At 31.0% G+C, this 12,530-nt stretch overlaps 1 protein-coding gene across 1 annotated transcript in view; it reads right to left on the bottom strand.

Annotated features, from left to right (window-relative positions):
• Window positions 1–4,557, bottom strand: part of LOC105623874 (transmembrane and TPR repeat-containing protein 4) — a gene marked incomplete at its 3' end in the record, with an annotated part of 31,220 nt that extends 26,663 nt beyond the window's left edge. Inside the window, exons 1-3 of the mRNA XM_012205250.1 lie at window positions 4,527–4,557; window positions 4,230–4,455; window positions 716–899 (exon numbers count right to left, since the gene is read on the bottom strand). Coding sequence (XP_012060640.1) covers window positions 716–899; window positions 4,230–4,455; window positions 4,527–4,557 — 441 coding nt within the window. The remainder of the gene's footprint in view (window positions 1–715; window positions 900–4,229; window positions 4,456–4,526) is intronic.
• Window positions 4,558–12,530: the final 7,973 nt, after the last annotated feature.

Genomic DNA, 12,530 nt, shown 5'->3' with positions numbered 1-12,530 from the left:
GGTCTTCGACGTCAAAATCACCGTTCTTGAAGCGTTGAAACCACTCACGACACGTTCTTTCACTAATAGCGGCCTCACCATAAGTATTTGAGAGCATTCAATGAGCCTCAACCGCGAATTTCTTCATATTGAAGCAAAAAATTATAAAACCTCCCGCAAATGACGAGAATTTGGCTCGTAAACTGACATTTTCAATCGAGAATAACTTATGATGCAGACACAAATCGACTAATGTTTCTATGGGGTTATATTGACAGATGCCCAAGTTTATTGTATGACGTCTATGATCTATTTATTTCGACCACCACTTACTGCTAAAGCCATCTATAGGAAAACGGCGGAAGCAAAGTTGTACACCTAATATTATAACTGTAATTATTATAACTGAACTTTAGGTCCTATTTTATAACTCTTAACAATAATGTTAATATCGTTATACTGTCGTTACACTTTTTTACTATAAAATTACTAATCTGCCATGTATTAAGAACTGATTTTACCATTTTAGATTAATCGATTAAATATCAACTGTGACTAATTAATTCTTAACAATATTGTGTTTTACATGGATCAAGATGATGAAACCGGCCTTAAGAGGCCTATAGAATAGGGACATCAGTTTCTTATTCTGCTGAGATAGAAAAATAATTTCAAATTAATACAATTTCCAGGTTAATATATATAATGCTAATGATGCATTTATAATTATAATTACAGCCTCTGTATGAATTGGATGAACTGCAAATAAGGCTGCGGCGTAAAATGAAATGCTCCGTCCTTCTGGTCCCAAAAATATATTGTATACAAATAAAGTTAGTAGGCAAAGCATACTATGCAATATTATATTTACTATATGGTAATCCTGTGAAACTAAGTCTTGTCGCAACCAGAATTGTAGTCTATAGAGAAAGAAAAGGAAATTAATTTTTATAGTTCATGACAAAGTATCGTTATATATACATATATGTAAATATAAAGTGTTCCTATCCATGCATTCCTTTTAAAATGAAGGGAAATGATTTTTATGAGAAGTATAAAAAATTGTAATAAATATATCGAATACACAGTATCGAATGATGATATATTCAACTTTCGATTTTGATCGGAAATAAAGTATCCAAACAGGAAGTTGTTTTTTAAAAATGGAACATATTTTTTTATTGCAGATTCTATGCGAAAAAAACTCGAAACTTTCGTCTAAACATTTTCTTCTTAAATACTTTTATTGATCTTGAAATAATTTTAAAAGTAAGTGGAAAAATAAACTTTAACTGCTCTAAGCGTAACCCAACCAGGGAAACATATCACAGGGTAGATATCTGATCTCGTGTTTATTTTTATGTGTATGCGCGCGCATTTGCATGCGTATATGCATACACAAAATGTCCATGTGTGCAAGAATGTAGATACGTATTCAAACGTGTGTGTGCACATCATAGACTTATAAGAGCATTCATATGAAGAAGCTGAAAACTTGATAAAAAAAGAAAGAAATAATCACGGAATAGTTCTCTTCTTTTCTAATGATGAATTGATTCACCACGGCAAGCTGGGAAGTGGCCGAGAGCAATGAAGATAGGCGTTTGAGAGTTATGATCTTACGATCATTGATTGCTCCCTCCCCCTCCCCTACCGCTCATTGTAAAAGAGAGAAACAACTGGAGTAGAGCTGTCCTGCAATGTTGTCTTCAGCTTCTCTCGTATAAATGCTCCATCTATTTTATAAAGTCTATGGTGCACATGCTTTTGTTAGTAGAGGTGTGCGGGTATCCAAAATTATGGCTAATCTCGGTTCGGATCGGGAATTTTTTTCAGGATCGGATCGGGATTTTTGTTTCATAGGAAATCAAAATTAATAAAATTTTTTCACGGTACCTTGAGTAGAGTGGAAGAAGAAAAATAACCATATTTTCATTTCGGCATAAATGAAGAAATGCAAATTTATTTTTCGGAAAGAATTCTTCGGCGAAATATTGATATAGTAATAGATTGATGGAAATGCAATTATATGATATTTCCAATACTGGCAACAATTGTAAAATAATACATTTTTGCAATTTATATATATATCATGAATTCTTTCTCTTCCTTGTGAACTTTTAAATTTAATTAATTAATTATGCTATAATTTAAGTGGAAAAGCCGATTGAAAGATCATGAAGTATCACATTTATGCCGTTAAAAAGTTTCTACATACATCTATGATCGCTATCCAACCCGATTTTAAATTCAAATACACGAAATTTATGAGTACCCGAACATTACAAACATTCGGGTTCTGACCTGATCCCAAAAAAATTCCCGACTCGATCTGAACTTGAAATCTCAGATACCCGCCCACCTCTAGTTGTTACGTTTTAAATGTTTATGTTTACACATAAACATTATTTTTTTAATGTGTTTTTAACATTTTATAGATTTATGAAATATTAAACTATTAAATTTAATTAAATTATTACTTTTAATGAGTATGTAATATAATAAAATGAATATCATGCAGTGAATAAGGTCAAATTTTGCCTCGCGACAGAACCTAAATTTTTAAAAATCTTTCGTTAAGACTTAAGAAATATGAAAATAACTATTTATCCAAGAAGTGATGAAAAAGTTGTGAGAAAGTTGTAAGATTAGAGCAGTAAACTATTGGCTTTGATATTGGTTTACGTAGATACAGTCTGCCACATACAAACTTTAGGAAATCATATCTGTATAACCAATAAAGTATTTTGCATTTCTTTGTTTTAATAAAATGTTTTTTAACTTCTTTTATCTTTTGATTTAAAATTGAATATTTATTTAATTCTTTTATAATGTGGGTCAATAATTAATAATAATAATAATAATAATAATAAATATAATCAATAATATTTAATCATAAATAATTCATGTGCACTTTTTATTTATATTAGTTTTATTTATATTAGAAAAGAATATGAAATTGCATGAAAAAATAACATGATATAGAATAAAGCATAAGCACACATCTGAGATAAATTGATTTTCATATATATATGAATGATCGAACGCGATTATATCTTAAATTTAATAAAATCAAGAGTACTATTCGAGTATTATTCGAAATATCTAAACTTTGATCGATCATTGGCACTTTTTACTGTATTTATGTTGTACACGGTCGGGTCTTATTCCTAAAGCATAAGCATCCTGTCAAAATGTAATCATGTTTGTAATGAAATATTAAATAAATAAAATATTAAATATTTCAATAAAGGTTTTTAGACTTTCACGGATATTATCTTCAAAGATACCAAAAGATTTGTGGGTTATTACTGTGTTTTCATCTATTACAATGTTTTGTGAACTTTGCCATTCATCAGGACAAGGAGCGCATTTATATTGAGCTGCTTCTCTGGAGAAATATCTCATAACTATTAATTTTTTTTTATAATCGTATCTTAATATTTTTATGAACAAAATAATGAAATGAATTGATCAATTGGTGTAAAGAAAATAAATAATTGTTTTTAAAAAATATGTAGGCAGGATGAATAATTTTTTAAGTAAGCAATGTGTTTTATATTATTAAAAAATATGTATATCAATAATTTAATATTTAAGAACATATAACATATTTAATAAGAACATGTTTTTAATTTTCTAAAACAAATGTTTCAACTTTATTTTAGAAAAAAAATAAAATATAGTATATTTAGTATAAATGCCAGTAGCATATGTAATTTAATTTATTGAATTTGCAAAAAATTTGCATAGATAGGAATCGGTCGGACACGAAATACTCAAGATATTAAAAAAAAATAAGTTTTTCAATAAGAAATTCAATCTTTGCGAAAAATTGTATAAATCTTTTATAAAACGTTTAAAGTTAAAAAATCTAAAGTTAAAAAATCTTTAAACTGTCAAATTTTTTCCAATGATGTTTCATTAAAATATTATGTTTTAAAATAAAACAAGTATTGCAAAAATATAAATTTTCAACTTTATGTAATTAAAAAAATATATTGTAAAGCCATAATTTGAACATCAATTAAAAGCTGTATTCTTCCTCTTTAAAATTCAATTTTAAAAACTTCTCTATGATTATTTTTTTTTCATTGAGATACTTGTAAGTTTTTGTAAAATGTGAGTAAACATTCTCAAATTCTTACATATATAAACGATAGTGTATATTTCACTTGGCGCATACACACATATACATATGCACATACATATATATTTTTTAATGATTATATTTAATAATATTCTTTTACCTGAAACTAAGTATGGTGAAAGGTCTATATGATTTATGGCTTTGCTTGTGAGATAATTTAGTACCCCAAAAGTCATTTTGAAATATATCCCAGAACGGTGTCTTATGTACATCAACATTATTGACAATAGCCTCGGTATCATCAAAAACAAAGTCTCCGTTATAACTGTTAACAAAACAAAGTGACAAAATCACAATTATCCATGGAGAAAGTGATGGTGATACAGCTGAAAATGTACAAAATATCTCATTAATGTGTTTATTGTCGTGCGTAATTGTGTGTTAAGTAGTAATTTACCTGGTAAATAAGTATTTATTTTACTTTTCATAATATTCCGAACAAATACAGATTGCTATTTTTGTTTATTATCGTAGGTATATATGCTTAGATACAGTCTTCTCTTTTGTGATCAGGTGTTATAATTGTATCTTTTTCTTCATCTTCATGAATTTTAATTGACACTTTCTTTAATCGAAAACAATGCGATCAATATTTCAAGATATAATATACATGTTTTTTTCTATGGCCGAATCCAGATACATAGTGGGAGAATTATATGGGGTGCATCCACAGACTTCTATATATACTACTAGACTGCTAACTTCTTAGGACAAGTTTATGTGAAATGAACTCCGAAATTGTAGTTCTGCGCATGTGTCACGAATATACCCAAAGGAATGCAGTATGGTTGTTTTGCACCAACTGTTCACATGCTAAACGTATAACTTTAGGTTTATTTGCATCGCACGCTCCAATATGCTCAATACGTTTCAATACATTTGCGTCATCGACACCAATATGGCGACTAAATATTCACGTCGCGTTAGAGCATACTCCATGGATCAATTAAAAGCACTCCATTTGCCTCACCTCAGAAAGTGATACGATTGAGGTTACGCACGCATGCGATTGAAAATGTTCTGTATTGAAAAAAGTATTTCAGATTCATTTTGTATAAAAATGCATTTAATAAATGCATTTTTGATATAAATATAAAAATATAATATAACAATATAGTACAATATTAATAAAATAAAATAATAAAATAAAATAAATAAAATAAATGAAATTTAAAAAATTAAAAAAATAAAATAAAATAATATTAATACAATAAAATACTATATGGGCTGAAAAATCCCGGGATTTTTCAATACGTGGCGCCACTAGAAAATGAATATGATTCATTTCGAGAGGTTTATCTGTCACTAGTTTATGTATGAAGTTTCATGACATTTCGTTCATTCGTTTACAAGCTACAGTCGCTTTAAGTGGCGCTACTTTTGCCTTCGTTCTGTACCATCACGATAACGCACCGTCATACACGTCCTTGAAAGCGATGGCCAAATTGGATCAATTACGATTCGAATTGGTTACACACCCACCGTATTCTCCAGACTTGGCCCCCAGCGACTGTTCCCAAACCTCAGGCTCCAAGGAAAGAGATTCATATCGAATGAGGAAGTCATCGCGGAAACCAAGGCGTATTTCGAAGGCTTGGACGTTTCGTACTACAGAAAGGGCATCGAAATGTTGGAAAATCGCTATATCAAATATCGCCCTCGAAGGCAACTATGTTGAGGAATAAATATAACTTTGCCCAAAAAATGCTTGTTTTCATTAAAAATCCCGGGGCTTTTCAGCCTATGTAGTATAATATAACTTTTATATAGAAAACTAAGCTCATGTAAATGCAATGCAATAAATTAAAATGTCAAGGATTTAAAAAAAACGAGCAAAATGTAATTAACTAATAAAATTTGTCTTTTATTACATTCATATAATGCTATAAATTTCAAACGTTTCGACTTACAAAGTCTTCATCAGTGATAATAAAGAAAACGTATTTACGTAACCTCATCCAATGTCAACGAACTAACATATGATACATAATAAAAATTATCACTCTAGGCTAATCTTATTTAATTATTCCCGCGTTAAGATATTATGGATCGAAATAAATATCAAGTCAGGAATTTGAAAGTCCGTAATTATATAAAATTGTGTTTAACTGATTCTTTGGTTGTTATCGAGAATCAGCTCAGTCAACAATTTCATATAAAACGTTATTCCGAACAAGGATTTCTTCAACAATTATCCTACTATATTATACAATTAAATGTCAATTTCTAATTAAAAAATTATTATATTTAATTCATTGATGAGAATTTATTTTTCACTTACGTTAATTTATAGAGAATAATCACTGAACATTGGAGTACATAAATGCAACTGCTTTCATAGATTAGGTGACATGCTCACTTATTTTAAATCCGTTCGTGTACATGAATGCAACTGCTCCAACCGCTACCTTACCTGTGAGTACCAAATACTCTCTGGGTTAATTTGGAGCATGCGACGCAAACAAACCTTAAATTAACTTGTCAAAATAGTATGCTGATGTGTGCGCTTGTGCAGATATATTAGTTACGCGGAGCGGTTTCCGACGCATGCGTATAATGTTATATCAAAATTGGGAGCCACTTTTTCAAACAAGTTAGCAGTCTAATAGTATGTATAAAAGTCTGTGAGTGCATCCGTGATGAGAAGAGATAACATGATCCGTGTTATTACTGCCAATTGTCAATGTAGACTGTGTTCCAAAATTTACTGCCAGTATTGAAAGGCTGTAATCAAAGTCTCGCTACAAATGCTTTGAAGCATTTGATGGACCAATTAGAAGAAAGAATTTTACAAACTAACCAATTAAAAACCGCTTTAAAGCGTTTACAACATTGCATTGACTGTACCCCTTGACGTGTCTGTAACGTTTAATTTCAAATGACACGTCAAGATGAATTAACACGATATTAATCTGAGGAACGATTTGTATTAATTTATATCTCATGAAAATTATGAATCGATGTTTGTGAACTTCTTTGTTTTTTTCCCCGTTGAGGTGAGTCACACGATTATCACTAATTTTTAATTGCACTAACAGTAAAATGGTAATAATTTATAGCATATTGATTACTGCATTTTTGTCAATCTGCGAGTGACTTACTTTCAACGAGGTATTATATTCTATTTTTCGCTGAAGATGACTTCAAAGTGAGCCGAAACGTTCGATATAATAAATGAAGACACTTGAGTATTATCTACGTTTCCTAACTCTTACTTCAGCGTTAAACTCTCATTAGTCTTGTTCTAATGTTTTAATTATTGTTTTTTAGAATAAATTAATGTTTAATTAATTAGAATAAACATTTAATATGATAAACTTATTTACAAATAAATACTTACCTCCTCTTTAGATTCCATCTTGTTTAAATTTAAATCTAATCACTTGTCGTGTTCTTCTTTTTGTATCTATCACTGTATTTCCGACTTGTCTATTTTGCTCGTTACTTTAATGTTAGAAGTTGAATCCAACTTCTTCTTGTGTAGCGTCACAGAAGATAATCACGTGCATAAAACTTATAGTAAATGGAAAGGGAATACGGACGTCAAGTTGTGAGTAATATCTAAAAGAAAAATGTCTTTCTATCCTGCTCAGTAATTGTTCTTTATGCGCATGATCATCCTCCGTCAATAAAAATTTTAGATGCCAACACATAATCATATTGTTTACTTAAAATTTTTATATGAGACAATTATTTTGTTTATTGATAAATATAAAAGAGATTTTATTATAACTTCTTAATGGTTAATAAAATAAAATGGTTCAATATTGCATTTTGTGTTGTAATCAAAACAATATCTTATCATAAGTATATCTTATCATAAGTAAGTATATTATACTCGTAATTATCAATAAATACTTGTATGCTCGCATGTTTTATAACAAAAACAGAGAAAAATTAATGATTCCTTCGGAAGATATAGTAAAAGTTATAGGCGCGTGCAAAAAAGTTATAAGACAGAATAATCATTTTATTTAAACAAAATATTAAAGATTTCTTAGCGTTAAAAATCTGCGTTAATGCTGTGATTGATTATGCTTTTATATATTATGTTTGAACATAATAAAAGAAACCAAAAAATTTTCGATTATAATGGAATAAAGATAAAATGTATCATTGAAGTCTATATTAAAATACGCCTATATCACGAAGCAAAATTCTCAATGACACTGAAAAAAAAAATATATTAAATTTTAAAAAATGATACATTTTTGTCATCAATAAATTATTTAAAAATATTTTTAATTTCCATTTTAATTTCTTTTGAATTAATTATTTATGAGTATTTTTCTATTAGTTTTTAGTGATAATTACTATATCTCATATATAATTGATATAATTGTACTTTTTTTACTCTTTATAATTCGAGTCATATTCTGTATAATTCAACATACATATATTCTTATATCTTATCAAGTGATTTTTCCTCTTCATTCAATATACGTCAATCTTTCTTCTTTAATATTTACAGTTTACAGTTATTTTATGTTTTATAAAATAATTTAAAGAGAGAATTCGCGGTAACTAAAACACCACGCCTCACTTAACACACTTTGACATGCACGAAAAAAAGAAAAGTCACTGAGCAGAACAGAAATACATCTTCTGTCTCTCACGTATTCTGATAATTTTACTAGAATATTTATATTTTGTTTGCTAGAATACGCCATTCTAAAAGCTAGCGTATTTCTTAAAAAATTAGAGAAGAAATGCAACCAATTGCTGATTAGAATTTCTGTACATAATATAATACATTCGTAATAAAAATGCTAAACGAATTTATGATTGATTTTTTCGTAACCTACGCATTTCAAAAAGTATGTCTGATGGGGAACCGATTACTTTCCATCGTGTATATATAAGTGGATGATCGAATGAATCTGAAAAGATAATAATAATCGAATTTCATTAAAATCGGAGATGAGGCAGCTGTTCTAAATAATTATAATTTATTTAATATAAAAATATTAAATAAACATTTAAAAAATAATTATTCAGTTTCATCCTCAAAAATCAATGAAAATAGCTTATTCGACGCATTTTTGCATGAAAGAATTTAGCAAAAAAAAACGTTGCTCTGCTCTGTGAGATATTAAGTGTTAAAGTTAATGACTATTGAGATTTGCCTCTGTCACAGAGGCAAAATGAAGTCTATAATTGTACTGTTTCATATGGGTATCAATTGATTTCGACTTTCCATGCAAAGCATGGTGGAAGGGATAACATGGTGTGCTTAGTTTGCAAACATCTCTCTCTAAATCTCCGCCGTATCTGTCTATGAATGTCAGGGGAAAAGGTTGCCAACTGCGAAAGGTTGCCAACGCTAGAGTGATATTCACTTAAGATAGTGAAATTGGTTTCTATAGAAAAAGAAATACACAAAGTGTGTTAAACAAGGAAAAATTTAGTATCAATTTCAGAACGCGAAACAGATCTTCATAGCCGATTCTTGCATTTAAGACTGTCTTAAGTACAATCTTAGATGATGAAGATGTTATAAGTCAATTTGAGGACTGTATTAGCATTATTTAAAACATTATTTAAGATTGCTTTAAAGTAAAAATGGACTATGCATGATTGCTACAATTGTTGCAAAATCGAAATCTATATGCATTTTTTTCAGATAGAATAAGCTAAATAAGAAATTGGATTCGATCAATAACAAAATTTCGGCGTAACAACAAAATAGCAGTAAAAAGCATAACGTAACTAAATGGAAACTGATGTTCAAGTAAAACGATATGGTTGGTTGGTGCTTACAGCGTAAGTTACGCTTACACAAGTTACACACCGCATGTGATGGTATTCTCACTGCTTGAATAGATTATTCCAGTTCCATTACTATAAGTTATATAATCACGTGACACGTTTGACACTGCTTCTCAGCTCCTACGAGAATGGCACTAAGAAGGAAGATTAAAGATACATTCACATATAAGCGTCAAGCAGCAGAAGCAGCAACCAATCAAAGAGGCGATTTTTAAAGTGACATAAAAAATATTTTGCTCATATTGGCCAGCTAATTGGTTGCTGCTGTAAACCTTGAAGAGACTCCATTCAGAGGTGCGTTTCAAAACTCGACTCCGAGTAACGAAGTTAACTCTACTGCTGTTCTAAAACCCGAAGTAACTAATACCGCCATAGGCAGAGTTTATTCGTTCCAAAAGTGACCTAGTTTTCATAGAACACTAGAAACATAAGTCTTCGCGCCCACCATTTTTATTCCTTTTCCCACTCCTCTGTCCTCATTTTATTACTGAGCTGTGACGGCTATGATCATTATGATTTATATTTGCTGCTGGAAATTTTGTAGTTCCTTTCTTCCATTTTTGCTCTCAAAATCATTGAATATCTATTGTAATATTAGTGCAGGAAGAGTGTCTGGCGTTCAGGTTATTTCTAGATAATGTGCCAAATATGTATGTCAATTTGAAGAAAAGGATTGAAATTTTTCGTTTGCGAGGAAGTGTAGTGATGTTTTATTCACAAATCGTGTATTTTATCGTGTTTATTTTAAAGCAATACAGCAAGTTGTCGACAAATATTATCTGCAGGAAATTTTAAATAATATCTTTTTTTGATCTCTTAATACAGTTTACTGCAACGCAACAAGGCATTTTATAAATTTTTTTGCCTTTGTTAATATAATATTTCAGTTTTTTTATATCTTTCTTTTCTCTTAATCTTATGATAAAATTTTGAAATGCAGAAATATATAAATACGAAGCTACAAGGTTTCCAACAGCTTAGAAGCTATAATAACCGTAACGAGCATAACCTCAGCTCAGCGGCAAAGTGGGAACAGAGCAAGGAGTGGGGAAAAGAGTAAAAATAGTGGATACTCATGTTTACAGTGCCCCTGTCGTTCGAATGTAACAGGGAAATACTTGACTGTAGTTGGTTGATTCTTACAGTCTGATCCGGATTAAAACTTCGATGGAAACTAGGCCAGTGAGAGTTTAGTATTCCTCGGAATTAACTATATAGCATTATTCGTTTTGTCTCTCGGGAGCTACTCGGGATCGTTCCGAACGAACCCAGCGTACTTGAAATGCAGGATTCACACTACGTATGACCATCATACGACGTATCGATGAATATCGTCGTATAATATCAGAGCCGAAAAACGTGTTTGTTTACTGCAGTTACTGCCGTAGATGTCGTTTATACTGCAAAGACGACTATAGCGCAGTTTGTTATTCGTTTACGCAGGGATGTCTACCATCCGTGCAGCTCGAAGGTTGTACTCAGGATGTTCCATAAGAGTGCAAGCAGGATCAGGAAAGAGAATACAATTATGACGGACGTGCCAGATAGGTGTGGGGATGAAATTTGCATTTGCGCTTGTATAGCTCGGAATCGAATCCAAAGTATGACGATAATGACCGATTGGACATGATTCTTGAACCACAATGCACCAAAACATCCAATCATTATTCTATTGTGCTTCCATAACGCCAATGTACAACGAACACTCAGGATGCAATTACATGAAGTGTGGTACGCGGCACACGGTACAATAACTAATAGTAATTAACAGTAATTAGGCAACTAGGAAACTGCGTACCACCTATTGGTTCCTGCATACTGGATGCGGAAACGCTGCGCGGCAAAATGAGACGCGGTAACCAATGGACACATTAGGAGCTGTAAGCTTATTGGCTATCGCATCACATTTTGCCGCGCGACAAGCGTTTCCGCGTTCAATATGCAGAAGCCATTTTTCACTGATATTAACATCGAACATGGTTTGCGCGCGATTTGCAGCACAGGCTAGTGACAAACTCACAGTAGTATGAATTTTTAAAAATAGTTTGTTCCTAGTCGCAAACCGCGCTCTATGTATTGGATTGTCCGGAAAATTCGTGCCGGTGTTGAAGGAAAATTAAAACGCAGAAAATTTAAATTTTAGTATACATTATTAAATTATATAGATAAGTCAGCACGAACTTTCCGGACAAACCAATAGTATCAGCGAAAGGAATAGACGATATGTAGTATGCGGTTTCCTAGTTGCTTAGTTAGTTACTTTTTTTTTATTAGTTTATTTATTTATTTTTACTGTACCGCGTATCGCGCTCCATGTAATCGCATCTTCAGGGCGACTGTTACGATTAATCAATGATTAGCTCAATCAATAGAATTATTGTTATAGATAGATTTTCATTACTTTTATCACAGTTAAGTATAGAAACGCAGAGATGGAAATATCACGAAGGTTAAGGACGATATACAGTCTTGCTGTTGAATTAATCGTCAATTAAGTTAATCGGCATTGGTAACAGTCGCCCTCAGAGAAGAACTGACGTTATTTGTCATCATTCTGATATCTATCAAAATGTCTTTAATATTCTTGTGATCAAAATGTCTGCAAATAACATTCTTTCCCTCTCTCTCTCTC

This window comes from Atta cephalotes, assembly GCF_000143395.1.
Source record: "Atta cephalotes unplaced genomic scaffold scaffold00002, whole genome shotgun sequence".
Classification (NCBI taxonomy): domain Eukaryota; kingdom Metazoa; phylum Arthropoda; class Insecta; order Hymenoptera; family Formicidae; genus Atta; species Atta cephalotes.
The sequence above is the reverse complement of the archived record's forward strand: the minus strand, read 5'-3'. Positions and strand labels throughout refer to the sequence as shown.